Below are 18,791 nucleotides of genomic sequence, written 5' to 3' on the forward strand. Positions count from 1 at the left end.
CCCCCGCAGGCTCCCGAGTACCGATCTGACCCCTTAGAAACTGCTGTGCACGTGATGACTCCTTTCCCAGCCCCTTCCCGTCAGGTCAAGCTTCGGCATCTCGGAGAACGTCTCCGCACCTCCGGCTGGGGGTGGGGGTGTGTGTGTATATGCCTAGGACAGGTGCGGGATTCCCTCTGGGGACACGGGGGCTGCAGGGGCTGGGGTGGGGCTGGGGAGAGCCTAGAGGGAAATCTGGGACGCGACAAAGGGAGGGCTTTTGCTTTTAATGATTTTAGTTTAGTTGATCTCTATAGCTGATGTGGAGCTCGAGCTCACAACGCCGAGAGCCCGCTCCTCGGCCTGAGCCAGCCAGGTGCCCCCACGAGGGAATTTTATTTTGCAAAATAAGATGAATGTTACCCACCTTTTCAAGGAAAATACATTTCCTATAGAAGGGGAAGGGAAGTGAGTGAATTAGAGGGCAGGAGGGAAACTGAACTGAGTGTCCCTCTTAGGAGTTAAATTTAAAAAAACAAAAACAAAAAAGCTATTTGCTGTGATGCTCCCTCCCCCAGCCTGTAGCTGCGGAGACCCAGGCAGGGGGGCCTCCACTCCAGCAACCAGGAGTTGCAGAGCCCTAGAGCATGTGACACATTGGTCACGCAGTACCTAGGGACCCGTCTCTCATCAGGACAGTGTGGGGGCACAGGGAGACAACACGGGGGCCACCCACCTGGGCTCCGCAGCTGAAGGGGACGGCGGGACGCAATGACGGCGAGCAGCAGCACGCAGGAGCCGTCTTCCCCGCACTGGGCCTGTCTTGGGTCTGCAGGAGCCCCACACCTGTGTGGAGTTGCCCGGGCCCTGTGGGGAGTCCGAGGCGTGCCCGGCTCTGCGGTCACGGCCAAGGCCGGATGCACCCCGAGGGCGGTGTTCGGGTCCCGGGCTCAACGAGCCGCTTGCTGGCGTGGACTGGGACCCCCAGGTGGGTCTGTAGCCAGGAGCGGTCCATCCTAGGTCAGGTTCACCGTGCGTGCGGCGCCGCTCACGATGCCTCAGGCGCCGGGGTCTGGGGTCCTCCATCACTGGCCTGGCTCAGCCGTCACCGAACCCTTCTTCCGAGGCTGTGGGCCCCTGAGGTCCTACGCAGCTCGGGCCGGCACCCAGCCGTGAGCCCAGCAGTTCTCTAGCGAGCCTCCGTCAGGAGGGGGGCCCCCCCACTTCCAGGAGCGCTCGCGGAAGCTGGGCCACTGCAGGTAGCTGTGGGCACTCAGGCCGAGCCAGGCTGTGGGCAGAGGTGAGGGCCCAGGCCGGGGTTGAAAGCAAGCACCCCAGGCAGCAGCCACACACAGCCCTGGACCCATCTTTGCCGCCCGCCCACTGCGAGGCTGACTTTGCGAAAAGGAGCCTGAAGGGGCTCTTCACCAGTGAGGAAGGGACAGGTTAAGTGCCATGGGGGCTCCAAGTGTACTTTCCCTCCCAGCATCGTAGCACACTTTCCTCTCCGAGACTGATTTATGAGAGAGAACGCGCGAGTGATCGCACAAGCACCGGGAGCAGGAGGCAGAGGGAGAAGCAGACTCTGCTGAGCAGGGAGCCCAACGCGGGACTCGATCCCAGGACCCTGCGATCATGACCTGAACCAAAGGCATAAGAAGCTGAACCGACTGAGCCACCCAGGCGCCTTTTATCACACCTTCGAGCCTTTACCAGCTCCAGGCAGATGGTGGTATGAACACGCGTGCCCACTCCTGGATCCCTCCATCAGTGGGCAGACCTACAGGGACCCGCCCTACAGTTCTGCTCCGACCCCTCTGAGAACCCCGTGGGCCTGGCTTCAAAGCCTTCCGCAAAGGGCCACAAAGGGAAAGGTGGGAAAGCAAGTCCACACAGGCTCCCGTCCCCTGCTGGCAAGGCAAAGGAGCTCGGGAGGCCCCATCTTAACTCTGCTCCCATCCAATGAGAGCCCCAGAAGTCTCTGCACTCATGAAAAGGTCAGGCAAACCCACTAGTTTTTAGGTTCTGGGTTTTTTTGGTGTTTTTTTTTTTTTTTTTTTTTTTAAGATTTTATTTATTTGACAGACAGAGATCACAAGTAGGCAGAGAGGAGGAAGCAGGCTCCCCGATGAGCAGAGAGCTCGACATGGTGCCTGATCTCTGGACCCTGGGATCATGACCCAAGCTGAAGGCAGAGGCTTTAACCCACTGAGCCACCCAGGCGCCCCTGTTTTAGGTTTTAAGTAGAGGCTCCAAGTGAACTAACTGCTGGAACAACCCGTAACATAGGGAAAATTGGGTTAGAACAGCCTTTTCCAGGGGCGCCTGGGTGGCTCAGTTAAGCATCTGCTTTCGGCTCAGGTCATGATCCCAAGCTCCTGGGATGGAGCCCATCGGGGATCCCTGCTTCTCCTGCTCCCCCGCTTGTACTCTGTCAAATAAATAAAATCCTAAAAAAGAAAAAAAAAAGTGAACGGCTTTTCTAACACAGTGGAGCTCATTAACGACTTGCAGCAATTTAAGTTAAATTAAAAACCCACCTTCAGCCCCTCGGGCGGCACGTCCGGGGCTCAGCAGGCACACTGGCTGCGGCTGGGGCCCCGGGCCACGCAGACACAGCCAGATGCAGGGAGAGACTGCGGCCCCCTGACTGGACTCCTCGGGGGCACAAGGCTCTCACACGACGTCAGACACAGCCGTCTGTGGTGTCCATCAGGGGCAAGGCCTGGCGTCAAGGGTGATCTTGGACAGCCGCTCCCACACAGGCCAACCACCGACCGACCATTCCAGCCACCAAACACCGCCCCGGCTCCCGGCCCCTCCACGGCGGGGTCGGGGGGCCCTTGCCCAGTTTTATCGAGTTCTGCTGGAACCCAGGCTTCGTAAGACGGGGTGGCCGCTCCCAGACTCGGGCAGCAGCGCTGAGCCGAGCCGAGGCCCCAACGCCAGCGTCTGTCCCGCACGGTGCTTTCCGCACGGGTGTCCGTCCCCAACACCACACACGCACCTCCGCCGCGCCTCAAAGCCAACGGGGACACGCGGCGGGAAAGCCTTGGCCGAGGCCCGCCTGGGAAGACACGGTCCTGAGAGTCTGCTGTCCCGCGTCCAACACAGAACGCGGTCGGGGTGCCTCACCCTGCGGCCTCGTTCAGCACCAGAGCCGCACCTGCCGTCGGTCCGAACGCAGACCCCACCGGCCACCACCGCGGCTACACCCGCCCCCACCCCACTGGAAGCGGGGATCCCCGAGACTGCGGCCTTGGCGCTCCGAGCAAGGCCAGCAACGCGGTCCAAAGACGCCCCTGCAGCCCCCGTGGGACGGCGCTTCCTCCCTGCAGGGAGCCCTGAGGGAAGGCAAAGGCAAGACTGACCTCTCCTCCCTGGCAAAGCGAGGCCGCTTCTCTCTGCCCACGGCGCCCACGTGCAGGTCACATTCACGTGCCATCACATTCCCAAGGGACGCATCTGTCTGGGGAGTCAGATGGCCGTCAACAGACGGGAACGTCCTCGGGGTTTAGAATGAGCTAAAGGCAGTTCCACCCCGTGCCCCAAAGAACATTTTATCAACTCGGACACTCAAGCCCCCAGCTGGGAGGGAACGGACAAGCAAACGCAGAACACGTCCACACGGCCAGCCCTTCGTAAGAACACTCAACAGCTTTGGGGACAACACTTGCCAGCTCCCCGACCAGAACCGAGCCACGGCCAAAGTGAAAACAGAAGATCGACCACATGATGATGCCCAAAGTCATACACAGACAAAGGCCTCGCTGGCCTGGCCACACCTCCTCCTACGGCAGGACGGCTCGGGGCGGGCACGGGACACCCCTGCAACGTGCCACCCGCGCGCCTCGGGAGACAGCTCCTGGGGAGCGAAGACACACACGAGGCCGTGGAAACCTGGAAACAAGTCATTTTGAATCTGAGACCAGCGCAGAGCCCAGGAACCTGCGCGGACGGGTCTGGGCATCACTTCCCACCGTTCCAGTAATATTTCCAGCCGCCTCCTGTGTGCCCGGGTTCCTCCCGGAAAACCTCCTCTTGCTTGAGCTTAAACGGTCCATTTTCGCCTTAAATGGAAGGCAAAATCCAAAAACCCCAGGAAGCCAGGACCATCCGTGAGCAACACGACCAGCAGGGGGAACAGAGACCTCCCTCAACCTCCACGCCACTCAGCGGATTGTAGGTTTTATAGAAAATTTTATTCAACATACAACATTTTCCAGCAAAAAGGCAATATACAGGAAGAGTTGGTGTACACTGCTGCTACAGAAACAAACAAAAATCCTGGAAAGGATGAAAAATAAGTGTGATCTGCTGATTCTATTTTACTGCACTCAAAACTAGACGCGCAGCCAGCATTAGCTCCAAAAGAAAAGGAAACAAGCCTGGGACTGAGATAAAACTACACACAATGAGTATCAACATCAGTGACAGTCACTTAAATGCACCCAACAAAGTCACCTCCTCCCAGTGGCGAATTGTACATGTTCATTCATTAAATATACAATTTCATTTCTCTTTTTTCTTTTAACTTTTTTACAAAGTCGACAGCTTACTGACCACTAGTGAGCATGCCCTCTTTGCTAAAAGGCCCTCCTCGTCTCATTCCGTCTGTTCCGCTTCGAGAACTTCTACTGACACCCGCTTCACTGCTTGCAGGGACGGTGAGCTCGCTAGGCCTGCCGAGGGGCAGCAGAGCACACCTCGATCTGCCCGGTGTTTCCAAGTGAACAGAAAGACCCGGGACCACCCACCAGGCCCGCATCCGTATCCGGCGCCTCCACAGTGTGCGCGGCTGCGGAATGCTGGTGGCTGGCGGCTGAGACACGTTTACGGAGACCCAGGCAGCGGGAGGAGGACCGAGGAAGGGGGACAGTACACGCAGTGAAGGAAAGAGCACTATTTATTAGGTTGTGAGTTTCTCTGTTTTGCCTTTACAGATGCACAGAAGGTCATGGCAAGTAGAACGGAGGGAAACAGGGCAGACGAGCCTCCACGCGAGCCCAGCGGCGGGGCCGGAGACCGCGACCCCAGGAAGGCAGCCGGGCGGCCTCCGCCCGCTGGGAACACACCAGAGGCCTCTCGCCAGAGCCTCGCGGCCCTCGCCCCTTCCACCCCCGTTATGCTGGCGGTCGCCTTGCACTGTGGTTACCGTAAAATAACTCTCATTGGCATCCAAGCTTTATAAAAACACCTTCATTTTGCTCAAAAAGGGCAGTCAATAGATACAGAGAAGCCAAACTGAACAGCCTCAACAAAATAAAATTAACATCAGCAGCAAACCCTCTTGCTGAAGACTTCGGACAGAGTGCACGTGGACCAAAGTTCTAGGCTGTTAAAAAGGGGCACACACCCACGCACGGCCCCTCGCCTTGCACACACTGGGTAAGGAAGTCAGTTATGGATTTTAATGGCCTTTTCCAGGTAAGTGTAGCGACTCCTCTTTGGGGCTTTGTTGAAGTGGTCGAGCCCTAGCCAAGGCCGAGGGTGAGACATGTTACCTGGTGGAGAGAGAGACACGGCTGAGACTGGACGGACAGCAAGCCCAGGAGCGGCAGGGCCAGCGGCCCTTGGGGCGGCTCCCGGGGAAGCTGGGGCTTGGAGCCAAGCCCCACCCACCCTCACAGACCGTGCCAGTGGCTTCCCGGTACGCCCTGCCAGTGAGCCACCGACGTGACCGTGGCCACACACCGCTCCTCCCGCTTCACATGCACAGACGCCACCAGAACCCGGGGTGGGCCGCCCTCTGCGCAGCCCGTGGAAGGGCGCTTACCAGGCTGGGGCTCAAAGTCTTTCAAGTTCACTTCATACTCATCCTCGTTGATGTACTGGTGTCGGCCCATCATCACAATGGCAAATTTAAACTGAAAGACAGAAGGGCCCTCCTCCGTGAATTCCAGGCACAAGCAAACGCTCCCCTCTGGCCCAAGTCTCAGCTGCTTCCTGAGCCGAGACTTCGGGGCGCGGCCCGTACACCCCTCCCAAGTGCCCAAGGCGAGCACCTTCTCGAACTCCTTTTCCTGGATGTCCAGCAAACTCTGAATCCGCTTCATGACTTCTCTGAAGTGCTCGCCCTGCGGACGGTGAAGGACACGTGTGCGCACACTCACCTGCGTGCGGCCCGCGTGGACGCCAGCGGAGCTCCGCATCCGCCCGGCGGGCAGGGGCCCCGGCTCGGCAGCGCGAAGCCCACAGCACCAGGGGCGGTGGGTCCTCGACCTCGCAGCCCGGCCCTCACCTGGTGTATCCTCAGCAGAAACGGAACACCAAACGTCCCGAACACCTCCTTGTGGAAGTGCGCCACGGTGACCAGCATCTCGTTCTCCGTGTCTATGTCCACCTGGTCCAGAGGGATTTCCTGCAGACCCAGAGGAGACACGCAGCTGAGCGACGCGGTCCATGCACACCAAGGCCGCATTCGCTTCTGACTCGCTGCTCCGACAACGCAGCTGAGGCTCATCTTGGCCCAATACCACGTCCGGGTCTTGTTAGGATGAGACCTTGGAGGTGGAAGGCATCTGCATTTTTTTTTTTTAAGATTTTATTTATTTATTTGACAGAGAGAGATCACAAGCAGGCAGAGAGGCAGCCAGAGGGGGTGGGAGGGAAGCAGGCTCCCCGCTGAGCAGAGAGCCCAATCCGGGGCTCAATCCCAGGACCCTGAGATGATGACCTGAGCCAAAGGCAGAGGCTTAACCCTCTGAGCCACCCAGGCACCCGGCATCTGCATTTTCTTAAAGAAACTCTGAGTTTGGGGAGACCGAATGACGTCACTGGAAATTCCAGCCACTCCTCCGTCAACACAGAGCCCCAGCTTCTGGCCAGAAGATGTGCTTGTGGCCCGTATTCAGAATTCACTCCTGAGCACAAGCCGTCTACGACCCTACATATATGGGGACCGCTGGCAGTCAAAGACATGGTGCCTGGGGCAGGGGAGAGCAGGCGGGGAGCTGTGTGGGAAGGGGACCGACATGCGCAGACACATAGGGCGGGGAGGGCCGCTCAGCAGCACACGCCTGAAGCGCTGAGAGAGCAGAATTCTACATTATGTAAATTCTGTCACAATGAAACATTAACTTCCCAAAATGTGTAAGAGCAAAGTAGCTGCAAGGAACGGCCTCTACTGGTACCACGCATGGCACTGGGGCCGCGCCCGCAAATCAGTGCCCTTGGAGGAGGGAGGCGGGTGGCCGTCGCTCTGGTCAGGGCACCCACAGGGAGGGCCGGTTACCTCGATTCGGAACGTTCTACTCGTCGCTGGGGATAAGCATTCTAACAGCTCGTCTTCCTGGTGCACACCAATAATCTTGTAGCTTACAATCTCCAGCAGCCTGCACAGAACAAGGGGGGAGTGAACTGCCTCAATTTGTGTGGGAAAAAGATGGATGAGTAGCTTCCTAAGAAGAAATTCTTTATCAAATAGCTATCGACAGCTACATATTTTCTTCCTCTTCAGAGAGCTGAAAGGTGCACAGTGGGCATCGTCGGGGAGCACACACACAAGCCTGGACAACCCTGGTTGGCGGCCCCTGCGTCCGAGGCAACGCGGCCCCATGCGGGCGGAGGGATGGAGCGGAAACCAAGCGTCCAGGAGCTGCGTGCCCTGTGCCCACGATGGTCCCCAACTGGCAGGACTTGTGGTGTTTTGCTCCTGCACTCATTAGAGAATAAAGATCTCATTCTTTTATTAATATCACGGAGCAAACGTTCCGGGAACCAAACAGCCCCAAGGCCTGTTTTGTCCTGGGAGCAGATGGCAGGGCACCAGGGCGAGCGGGCCCGACTCTGACACGCACGCTGCCCGCCGAGTCCGGGCTTCTGTCTCCAGGCGGAGAATCAGCTTCATGGGTCAGAAGCACCTGGTTTTCTCAAATGCAACCAAGAGCAGCTCTGCCCAGTTTCCACTGATAACGCACTTCAATCCTCTCTCCACTGTGTTGACTTTTTTTTTTTTTTTTAAGATTTTATTTATTTATCTGACAGAGAGATAGAAAGCACAAGAAGGCAAGGCAGCAGGCCGAGGGAGAAGCGGGGAGCCCGACACGGGGCTCGCTCCCAGGACCCGAGCTGAAGGCAGATGCTTTACTGACTGGGCCACCCCAACACCCCGGGCGTTGACTTTTCTACCCCAATCTCATCTTTACTACATCTTACTAACGATCAGGAGACAGGGAAGGAAGGAAGGAAATATGGCTCGGCTATGACGTATTTATACACTGTCACAGAAGCCAGGCCGAGAGCCGGTCGGCCCCTGTGCACGGGTCCACTAACACGGCCGCGGGGCCCGGGGCCAGCACCTCCCCCGGGATGCCTCCGACTTCAGGAAATACTTGCCTAAGTTTCCCTGACGCCTTCTCCCCGAGCTCAACAGCCTTTTTACATTCTTCCAGCAGGTCCCGGACGCACCCATGCTTATCAGGATAGAGTGTTATTTCCTAGCAAAGGGCAAGAGGAAAGAAAGCATAAGGGGGTCTCTGCTCACACACACCCACGCTGCTGGAAGAGGGGAAAACACTGCACGAGATGTTCAGTTGTCCCAAGCCCCCCCCATCAGGACACCCCCACCCTGAACGCCCCGACGCGCACACTCTGACCCCCGGCCCCACCCCAGGGGAGTCTGAGAAATGCCGCTTTGATGCCAGAAGGTTGCCATTCACAGGACGGCGTCTCAGCGAACCCCCGCACAGAAGGCCACCTCCTGGTCTGCTCTCTGAGCAAAGCGACACCGGGAGAGTGTCGGCCTCGACAACGACCCGAGTTGGACTGGAGGATGTCAGCCTACGGATCCACCCAGATGAGCATGTTTATGGCTCATGGCGTGAACGGCCATTCAAAACTGGCCCAGCTACAAAGGTGAAATGCTTGGGTCCGAGCAGGGACGGACCTCCTAGAGCCACCACCTCACGGGGGCACGGCGCGCCCTCGGTTAACAGCGGGTGTCCGCATCCTCCACCCCCGCCGCCCGGCTCTCAGGCCCCTGCTGTTGCCCAGGGGCCGGGCAGAGGAAGAAACAGTTTGAGAAGCAGTGGTGGTGGCAGGAGGGGGACCGAGGGCCACTAACACTCTTCTTTCGTTGTTTTAGTTTTCAAGGGCTAGACAGACAAACGTTAAACACACACCAATGAAAATAAAAATAAATAAAAATTCGTATCATTAAAAAGCACGTACCTCTTCCCTAAACTGGCTGTTTAACCAAATACACTTAAAACTTCGTCTATTTTCAAAGTCTGTGATTTTCATCTTAAGCTGTTAAGAAAAGAGAGACTGTCAGATCCGTCTCCACAAAACCCAAGCCTTGTCCTGACGACCACGGTTACGTGAATTCGGACTCATACCTGCTGATAGTAAAGCTTCTTAGGTTGTCTAGGCTTGAAGAACTGCAGGAGGTCTCTTAAAGTCCCTTCATAATTATGTCTAAGAGGGTTACCCGGGCCGTCCCTGTAACTACACAACAAAAAAGCATAAAAACAAATGACTTGTTTGTTCACCTAAGACACCCGTGAGCATAAAACAAACCACTGCCCTTATGCCCAGAGCCAAAATGTGGGCCTGGCACAAGGCTCCCCACCACACTCCTGTTTCCAGAGCCCTTAGGCCCCCGGGGGCCCCACCTGCACTCTCGGCAATGGGGACACGGTGCACGCGAGCCTGGCTGGGGTGGACCTGGCTGGATGCGCGGGAGACGCGGGGGGTCATGGATCTAAAAAGTCCGTCGGGCTCTGGGTGAGGCCACCCGTGCCTCGGACATCAGGAAGCAGTGCGGTCAGGATGTGTGAGGCGACCACTCTCTATGGGAAACTAAGTAGGGGCATGTCAGGTGCCGCGGCCCCCACTCGTGGGATTGGTTCCACAGTGTCCGGATCAACTCTGGAGAGCAGGCAGTACAGACCCTGATGTGAGGCGATGGGGCCCGCCTTACCCTTGAGACTTGAAAAACTGGAGCAACATGGGGTCAGTGTTGAGCCTCTGGGCCACTGTCTTTGCAACCTGGGAGGAAGGAAGGGACCCAAAGTCAGAAAAGAAGGCTTGTGTTGGGGAGTGAACTGAAATTTGCTTATAAGCTTTACCATTAACTATTTACCTAATGTTCTTAATAAAAAATTGTGATATAAACAGCCTGAATTTTCATGGCCTAAAAATCCACCACCTGCTGAGTATAAACCACTCCCCGGCGTATCCCCAGCAGCACATCGGTGAAATCAGCTATTAAAAAAGCATTTTTTAAAGGAAAAAAAAAATCCCTTTAGCCTGAAACCACAACCCTGAGACTAAGACCTGAGCTGAGATCAAGAAACAGACACCGAACCGACTGAGCCACCCGGGCGCCCCAACGGTCTCTCACTTTTAATGGTGAGGTCTACAGGTTTACTTGCTGATGGCAAGCTGTAACAGACAAAGCTGTTCTAGAGACTGCCATCTCCGAAAACCGTATCATGCCGGGGTGGATGGGATGGGAGTCGGGGGGCAGCGCTAGCACCAATCCCGTCAAGAACCACTCAGACCACGGGGCCATCGCCCTTCCTCCGAAACCTAGCCTGTCAGCTCCCTCAGCAACCCTTCCTTTTTAAAAAGGACTCGGTCTCTCTGATGTGGAATCTGAAGGGGAAAGAGCCTTTATCAAATACCTGAAAATAATTCATTCGGTTTGATAATGTAACCACGAATCCAGGATCATTAGGGATTGTTTTATCACAGAAAATGACATCGACACGGTGGTAGAGGTCTCGGAAATATTCTTTTGCAGTGGGTAATTCACTGTTATCGTTTTCAGGATCATCCCTGGGGGAGAAAGACACAGAATGCAGACTAAATCAAAATCCAGGCCAGGCACAGTGGTTTTTTTAAAAAAAATAAAAAGGCACCACCTCTCAAACCACAGTGACACAGACAGGTATGGACAGAAGTTCCGACTAACCCTGTGGCTGCTAGGAGTCTGGAGTCTGTCCCAGCTGCTCTGTCAGCCAGGACAGTAAGGAACGGCCACCACACTAGAGGGTATGCTTTGAGCCTCCCACGTGCCCATGCAAACCCACCTGCTGCTCCTGATCTCGATACGAACACAGAACCGTGTCCTCCTGTTTTATATACAGGGAGGGACTCGGCAGGACGTGCCTCACGGCAGAGGCTACGCTGACCCGGAGCTGACAGGCAACCATTTTCCTGCTAAGGCAGCAGGGCCGAGTAGTCGCGAAGCCTAAAATATTTACTACCTGGCGCTCCAAACCTACATCCGCCAAGCCCGGTGCTCGTGGGATCCCCATGACCCGTGTTCGACACTGCCACAGCCAGATGGCTTCTCCAGGAGCCCCGGCGAGGCTGCCTGCAGACAAAGCATCTAAGACCACAGACCTGCTGGTGTGACAGGCACAGGGACTTCAACGAGTCCCCTATGCAGGTGTGTGTCGGGGACGCTCGCGCTGAGGGGCGGGAAAACCACCCTGCTGCTGGCCGGGCTGCTGTCCCGCTCGGAGCTGCAGTGCTCGTCACTGATTCTTAGGAAACCGTTCGTTCTGAGGAAAAGGTTCACTGCCCACAATCCCCAAACTGAGAGAGGGGCCAACTTCTATCCACATTCTCAGCTACTTCGAACAGAATCTGACTAACTCAGAGTCTTGACACAGTTTTGTTTCCTACTTCTGGGGCTGATGGGAAAACTATGAGTACAAAGTGATTCAGTCCTTCAAAAAGTACTTACTTCTGGAAGACTATAATGTCACCATCCATTAGTTCATCAAGGGCTTTATCAAGAGACACGTCGTAGTCCTGAATTCTCTCTGTTAAATTCGGTTTAACTTCCTACAGTGAAAGAGAAGAAAGGCTCCGGGTGAGCGTCTGTCCGTGTTCCACATGGCCCGACGCCGCAGGTGCTCTCCCGGAGAGTTCCGTTCTCTCTGCTCTACATTTCTAGTAAGTGAAAATGCTAACGGGAACGTTACCATCCGCAGAGACGTAATGATCCCTGAGCCCGAGTGAGGAAAAAAAAATATCTAGACTTCTACAACTGTGACCCTCACCTCAACACCAGCCGGCCCCACCAACTTAGCTGCCGACTTCACAAAACGATGAAGCCAGGGCAGCAGAACAAACGAGAAGAGCCCTCCCCAAACCACAAACGATACAGTGTTTACGGAACAACAAGCCGTCCAAACCTCATAGAGGATAAGGCTAGTATCTTGGATAAATCCCGCTCTGTCACACATAACCGGGAGCAAGTCACCTGCATTCGAGGAAAACAAGAATCCAAAGCTGTGATGAACCAAGACTTGAGCAAAACCAACCGCAAGGGTGAGGGTAGGAGGACTTACGTATTTTACAGGATATTGGTGTGTAGATGTGCCCACAGTAGTTCAAGCTCCGTGTTTTGGGGTCATACATTTTCAAAAAGAGCATGACATCATCTACGAGATTAATAAACAGGTTTTGTTAGGATCTTACCACATGGGACAATGTTCCAAAAACATGAACAAGAGACAACCAAAATGACAGCCTTTGGCACCCGAAAGCCATCGTGTCCGCCAAGGTTCATCAAAGACTGAATGACCCTAGAGTCCAGTGTCATTCCACACATCGGGCCCTCGGGAAACACTAATCCGAGGCAGTGAGGATGGGACTGAGGGCCATCTAGCTGAGTGCTGCCGTGAGAAAACGCTAATATTGTGTGTCCTTGCAGCAGGAACAAGTGACCGTTTCAGAGAGAGCATCAGCAGGCTCTGACCCACGTGTTATGTCAAACAAAGCCATGCCAGAAGACAGCCAACCTGTTCACCAATGCCTTCTCTGCGGCCCCTGACGAAGGGCAGAGGCCACAATGGCCCACGAGTGTGAAAGGCTGACTGCCCAGCCCTCGGCAGGGTGCGCCTGCAGCCCTGCTCTGCGGCAGCCCGTGAGGCACGCAGGAAACCACAGGGCCGAGGCCACAACAGGACACGAGGACTCAGCACGGCCACGGGCTGCTTGCCACCAGCAGCCAGTCGGGCCCACTCGGCTTCGCCAAGAAGCCTGAGCACGGGAAGGGGTCCGGGGTGTATCTGGAACTGGACTCCACGGCAAAGGAAGAACACCAAACCCCATGTGTGTCTAGACGCTGGGATCCAGTGCTGTTGCTCCAGGGACACTTACGATCTTTGTCAAACTTGGGTAACGTGGCCCCACTGGCAGCCAGCTCCGGATCAACGGTCTCCAGGAATATCGTCCATGGATTTTCATTATCGCTCAGTTCAATCATCTATTTCCAAAAGAGATGGTGGTGTTAGACTACTTCAGGGGCCAATGAGAGTGAAGACCACGGCCACCCACGAGTCAGCGGGCCAGAGGCAGACAAGTCACGGCGGTGCCCGGCGCCTCCCGCACATGGCCCTCACCGTCTTGTTGCCGTCTGCCTCGTTATCCAACATGGCGGGCCGTTTGGTTCCATTGCTCCTCGCCTGCATGGGCCATAATCGAATTTGATCTTGTGGAAATCCCTGAAAAAAAATTAAAGCTAAATTAATTAAAACAAAATCAGCTCATACTTTAATTCCTTATGCATGCCAGGATTCCAGGACTAGAAGAAATAAAACAACAGAGCTCTCCCTGCTAACGTGGACAACAGAGACCACCCACCACCCTGCCGCCCCCATCAGGGTCCCCAGTACGCCAGGGCTTGAATGCCTGGTCCCTGCTGGTCCAGTGAGTGAGGAAAGGAGGCAGAACCTGGAGGTCAAAACAACCACCCCCAGAACGGCCGGCACTCACCATGGTCTGAGAGAGGTTCTGGACAAATTCAGTCAGGGAGGAGTTTTTCAATACTTTGAACACAGTGTATTTCACTTTTTCTTCATCGTACATGTCATTTCCTTGGTGGCCACAAAACTGGTCCTCTGCAACTATCTGAAAATACACAAAAAACACGCAACAGAGTTTCCAACCGTGAGACCACCCCGAGCAAAGCAAAGTTTCAACAGTAACATGAGCTAATCTCGTTGTTTCTAGCACCCTTCTTCAGGAGACCCAAGCAGACAAGAATCAAGATGACGAAGGATGAAATCGGTGCTGAGTCAGAAAGTACGAACACCTGTGCCCCCACACACTCACACGCCCTCCCTGCGGGGCGAGCTGGAAGCCCACTGCCTGGTGCCTCGGGTTACTGCCCAGGCCCAGCCAGGAGGCTCAGCGCGTTTCTCTTCCCAGGCAACCAACCTGCGGAGAGCAGCGACCGAACCGTGAACCCAAACCTTCTCGAAGTTCACCCCCCTGTCCAGGTCTCCTTCCTTCCCTGTCACCGGTTACGTTTCTCTGCGGCCTGGAGCACCGCCTCCCACCGTTGGCCGGCCCTCCCGCGTCGCCCCCTCCCCGGGGGGGCCCTCCCCCCGCCACCCTGCCTCCCCTGCCCCCGCACACGGCACCCTAGCACGGACAGTGCACAGCCCAGTCCGGGGGCCGACCTGCACTTGCATGTAGAGGTGGGCTTCCTGCCGCTCCTTCCGCTTCTGCGCCTCAATCCTTTTCTCCTCCTGGAGTCGCTCTACCAGCTGCTGAGGGATGTCGTGGTCGGTGACCGCTTGTAAAACCTCACCTACATGACAAAGTACGGTCGCTCACCTCCTCAGAAGGCCCCAATGCCATGTCCTCGTCAACACAGTCATCTTCAAATCCAAGTCCTCGGGACCGAGAGTCCACATGAAAACCCACACGCCCCACCCAGCTGGCCAGGAGGCTGCGCGAGCCCGGCGGAGGAGAGCACCCCGGGAGCGGGGACTCGGGCCCACAGAGCCGAGCTGAGCCGAGCGAGGGGCACTACTCACTGAGCTTGGACTCCCTGATGTACACCAGCATGTAGGCGTTGGTGCAGTGCCGCACAGACAGGTCGTCGTCGTGGCCCCCGTAGTTATGTTCGATGGCCTCCTCCTTCGTACACCTGGACACCACGTCGTCGTCGAATTTGCACCACTGGCAGGGAGAGCAAGGAGACGTGCAGAGATAAAGCGCACAGGGGAAGAGGCGGGGTTTTCGTAAAAGAAGGCACCCGAGGATGTGCCAAACCAGGGGGCCTCCACTGAGCTGCCTGGCACCCTGGCCGACCCTGGCCCGCACTTGGGGGGGACTGGGAAGGCGCATCTGTTGGCTGTTCTGTCTTACACGCCATCAGCCCACTTCAACTGGGAATCAATCGACCATACAACTCTTTACAGATCTGAGATAATCAGACAGGGCACACCTCCCTCTGCTAGTAAAGCTGAATTTTATGGTGTAGTTATGAAATTAAAAGGGGACATTTGATCCTATCATGACATATTATCTCAGCAAGTGAGGGCCTGACTTCAATAAAAGTCAGCAGAGTTGTACGTTATACTGATCTTCCCATCTCATTGTGGACCGAGTCACTTTCAACAGTACTAAATCTCACAGTGAAAGGCTCACTGTGGTCTGGTGCCGTGTGGGTCCCTCCACCAACTCTCAGGTCAAGCGAGGCGGGCTTGGCCTCTGCTCGGTTCCTCACTGGCCCTAGGGTCCTGGACACAGACCCCGAGGACACCCTGGTACCCTGGGGAAGACTACGAGAGCAGATCCAGGCAAACCAGGGGAAGACGGTGCGTCACCAAGTGGGGACCACCAGGCACCCAGAGGGATTGCAATCGACAGGGGCCCCCGCCCAGGCCCGGGCCGTGGGGAGGACTCTGCTGGCATCCTAAGTGCCAAATACATGCCTCACTGGACATACGAAGGGATAAAGGGCCAAGCTCGACACTAATAACAAGAGGCACACCACGTATAATCACTGATTTACTATTCACCTCTGAAGTAGCAGCGATTAATGCATGAGGGCACACGATACCCCAGAGCCCAGAGTGGACTCCTTCGCTGTCCAGGCCAGCCGACAGGCATGGACAAAGGCACAGCTCAGGGTCAGGGTGAATGCCCTACACACCGTCACATCCGACTCCACCCCTGCCCAGCACTTACTTTGCCATCCCCTTTGGGGTTCAGATAAACCACATAATGTCCACCATGATTATCTCCACTGTGAACCAGGACTGCATGAAGGATATAATTTGCAGGGTCCTTAGGATCTGTTTTTTGCAAAAATTCATCGAGTGGTAACTGTTCTGGGAATTCAAACCTATCAAAAGACATTTTTAAAGAAATCCAGGTTTCATTCACATGTGAAATAGTTTACCTTTAGGTTTTTATTTATTGCTAGACGGTCTAATTTACTGGCTAATCTTTATCTGGAAAAGGGAAGCATCAGTGGGACCCAGGAGGTCCCATGAACTACTTCTGAGGCAGCTCCCATTCATCAGAACACTTAATTACTCAGACATCAGAAGAAACTTGAAGCCAGGCAGCAGGAAAATGCCTCTAAGAGCACTGAGATACCGGACAGAATTTTACATTGAAGATATTACACAATGGCCAGTCTTGTGATAAACATACACCATGACTTCTCTAGGATGCGGATAATTCCAATGTTACTAACGAGTAATTCTGACTGCCCAGCTCGTAGACCACAGAGCATATACTTGAGTCTGAGAAACACGGGACATCAGATCTGAACAGGTAAGACATGGAAGAATGAATCCCCTGTGCCCCGTGATTTCTAGTTCACATACTGAACTTGACCTGTCTTTAAATGACTGGGGTCCGTAAACATTTTAACAACATGGTCAAAGTTAATCAGGAGAAGTGCCTTGAGAGGCGGGTTGGCAAGAACTCAGAGGAGATCGAGCACACGGAGCCTGAAGGGGCAGCCACCCCAGCCCAGTGCCGCCCAATCCTAGCTGCTCTGCCAAATGTTCAGAATTCCTAAAGGACGCCAAAAATCTGGGCTTTTATGTGAAATCTCATGATTTCTTTTTTTCATGCTGGCAACTAATGCCAATAAAAACAAACAAAAACAGGGGCGCCTGTGTGGCTCAGTGGGTTAAAGCCTCTGCCTTCGGCTCGGGTCATGATCTCAGGGTCCTGGGATCAAGCCCCACATCGGGCTCTCTGCTCAGCGGGGAGCCTGCTTCCTCCTCTCTCTCTGCCTGCCTCTCTGCCTACTTGTGATCTCTGTCAAGTAAATAAAAAATCTAAAAAAACAAACAAACAAACCAACAAAAACAAGGTGAGGGCCCAAAGAAACACACCAGCAGACTGGCTGCAGTCTGCAGGCTGCCAGTCTGCGATGTCTGGTGGAGACAGCTTCTTAGAGACTCCACAGTGATGGGCAAAAACGAAAGAGCAAAGAGCAGGCCGGTGGCAAATAACCTGACTGGGTCCGTTCTCTCTCCAGTTTGATGAGTGACTAACCATCCTCTACCCTGTGCCCAAACGAACCAGGACAAAACTTCCGTATTGTAAACCAGATAAAGTATTTACTATCATTCTTTTTAACTGGCATTGTAAGAATGGGGAAAACACCTGCAATAAGGCACACACATACATCTACATCATCTTCCTGAAAATTCCAGCACATTCTAGAATACCAACTGAGCAGTTACAAAATGTTGGAAGAATCCTATTTAAACGAATACAACATCAAATTCCACTCCTGAGGTAAAAGTGACGTTCTGGTGAATGCACAACAGGCGGAGCGGAAAGTCCCCTTCCCTCTGGGACCTCATCTGCCACAGTGCAGAGGGAGCTGGGGATCCCTAAGAGCGAGTAACGGGAGCAGCAGCCCCTGAAATCCCTTAAGGGAAATAGTCCCTTTAAAACCATTGTTCTTGGGACACTGAGGCAGGAGACAGACCTAAATACATCAGAGATGGACTAAAAATATAGAAAGACCAAACAAAACACTGAGACTGACCCCCGAAGTCAGGCGATGACTCAATCTTAACTTTCACACCCCACTATAGATTACCTATCATTGATCTTGATATTTTGGTCCGTCTGAGGGTCATACATAAATCTCATCAGCTGTAGATGTAACACTGGTGGCAAAGTTAGGAATTTCACACCTTTCTCTGCTTCCTGAACATTGAAAAAGAAATGCAAGTTTAGTTCAGCCCTACTTAGTCCTTGAAGCAAGGACAGCAACAGCGGTCAGCGAGATTCGGTGGGAGAGGAAGGGCTTCAGGTGTCCAGCTACGGTGCATTTAAAATGCCGTTCAAGAAACAGGCTCGCGGGTGGCTCAGCTGGTTAAGCGTCGACTCTTGGTTTCACTCGGGTCATGATCCCAGGGTCGTGAGATCGAGCCCCGTGTTGGGCTCCGCACTCGGGGGAATCTGCTTGAGACTTTCTCCCTCTCCCCCAGCTCGCACGTTCTCCACGCCCCTCTCTCCCTCAGATAAATAAAATCTTACACACACACACACACACACACACACACACACACAGAAAAGAACCAAGCTCAAACAGAGAACTGGTGGTTGTCAGAGGACAGGGGATAGGAAGTGGGAAGGGCCACTAGAGGTGATGGGGGTCAAGAGATCCGAACTTCTGGTTACAGCACGGGTCCCAGACACAGGCGTGCCGGGGCCAGAGCACGTGAACGCCACACCCCGGCGCGGCCCTCCCGGAGTAACCGATGCTGCACGTCAACGATGCTTCGACCAGAAACTAAAGTCCACTGTCGCGCTTAGATCTCTCTCAGGTTTGCTGAAGTAGCTTGCGTGTGAGCGATTTACTCCGGATTATATTCTGACGCCCAACACGGGGCAGCAGCTAAGTGAATCAGGGCTTCATCACTAGATGCCGTGTTACACAGTCATTAAATCCCGCGGGAAGCAGGAACACACAGAAAATCGTGCGCTGGGAAAGCAGAAGCTGGGGCTGCGGCGACGCGAGAGCAGGCGCGCTCACGGACCCCCGGCTGGAGCGAGTGCGGCCGCTCACGGTCCCG

At 54.8% G+C, this 18,791-nt stretch overlaps 1 protein-coding gene across 3 annotated transcripts in view; it reads right to left on the bottom strand.

Moving 5' to 3' along the window:
- Window positions 1-4,162: 4,162 nt before the first annotated feature.
- The window catches only part of USP7 (ubiquitin specific peptidase 7), a 64,166-nt gene continuing 49,537 nt past the window's right edge, over window positions 4,163-18,791 (bottom strand). For all 3 annotated transcript variants that reach the window (XM_047712643.1, XM_047712644.1, XM_047712645.1), the window contains exons 12-31: window positions 17,810-17,919; window positions 15,925-16,081; window positions 14,766-14,910; window positions 14,406-14,536; window positions 13,717-13,851; window positions 13,344-13,445; window positions 13,102-13,207; window positions 12,288-12,380; window positions 12,132-12,199; window positions 11,678-11,778; window positions 10,608-10,761; window positions 9,902-9,969; window positions 9,318-9,426; window positions 9,151-9,228; window positions 8,317-8,417; window positions 7,214-7,313; window positions 6,221-6,340; window positions 5,985-6,056; window positions 5,756-5,846; window positions 4,163-5,483 (exon numbers count right to left, since the gene is read on the bottom strand). In XM_047712643.1, the coding sequence (XP_047568599.1) occupies window positions 5,377-5,483; window positions 5,756-5,846; window positions 5,985-6,056; window positions 6,221-6,340; window positions 7,214-7,313; window positions 8,317-8,417; window positions 9,151-9,228; window positions 9,318-9,426; window positions 9,902-9,969; window positions 10,608-10,761; window positions 11,678-11,778; window positions 12,132-12,199; window positions 12,288-12,380; window positions 13,102-13,207; window positions 13,344-13,445; window positions 13,717-13,851; window positions 14,406-14,536; window positions 14,766-14,910; window positions 15,925-16,081; window positions 17,810-17,919 (2,148 nt within the window). In that variant the 3' untranslated portion in view covers window positions 4,163-5,376. The remainder of the gene's footprint in view (window positions 5,484-5,755; window positions 5,847-5,984; window positions 6,057-6,220; window positions 6,341-7,213; window positions 7,314-8,316; window positions 8,418-9,150; window positions 9,229-9,317; window positions 9,427-9,901; window positions 9,970-10,607; window positions 10,762-11,677; window positions 11,779-12,131; window positions 12,200-12,287; window positions 12,381-13,101; window positions 13,208-13,343; window positions 13,446-13,716; window positions 13,852-14,405; window positions 14,537-14,765; window positions 14,911-15,924; window positions 16,082-17,809; window positions 17,920-18,791) is intronic.

This window comes from Lutra lutra, chromosome 18 (genome assembly GCF_902655055.1).
Source record: "Lutra lutra chromosome 18, mLutLut1.2, whole genome shotgun sequence".
Classification (NCBI taxonomy): domain Eukaryota; kingdom Metazoa; phylum Chordata; class Mammalia; order Carnivora; family Mustelidae; genus Lutra; species Lutra lutra.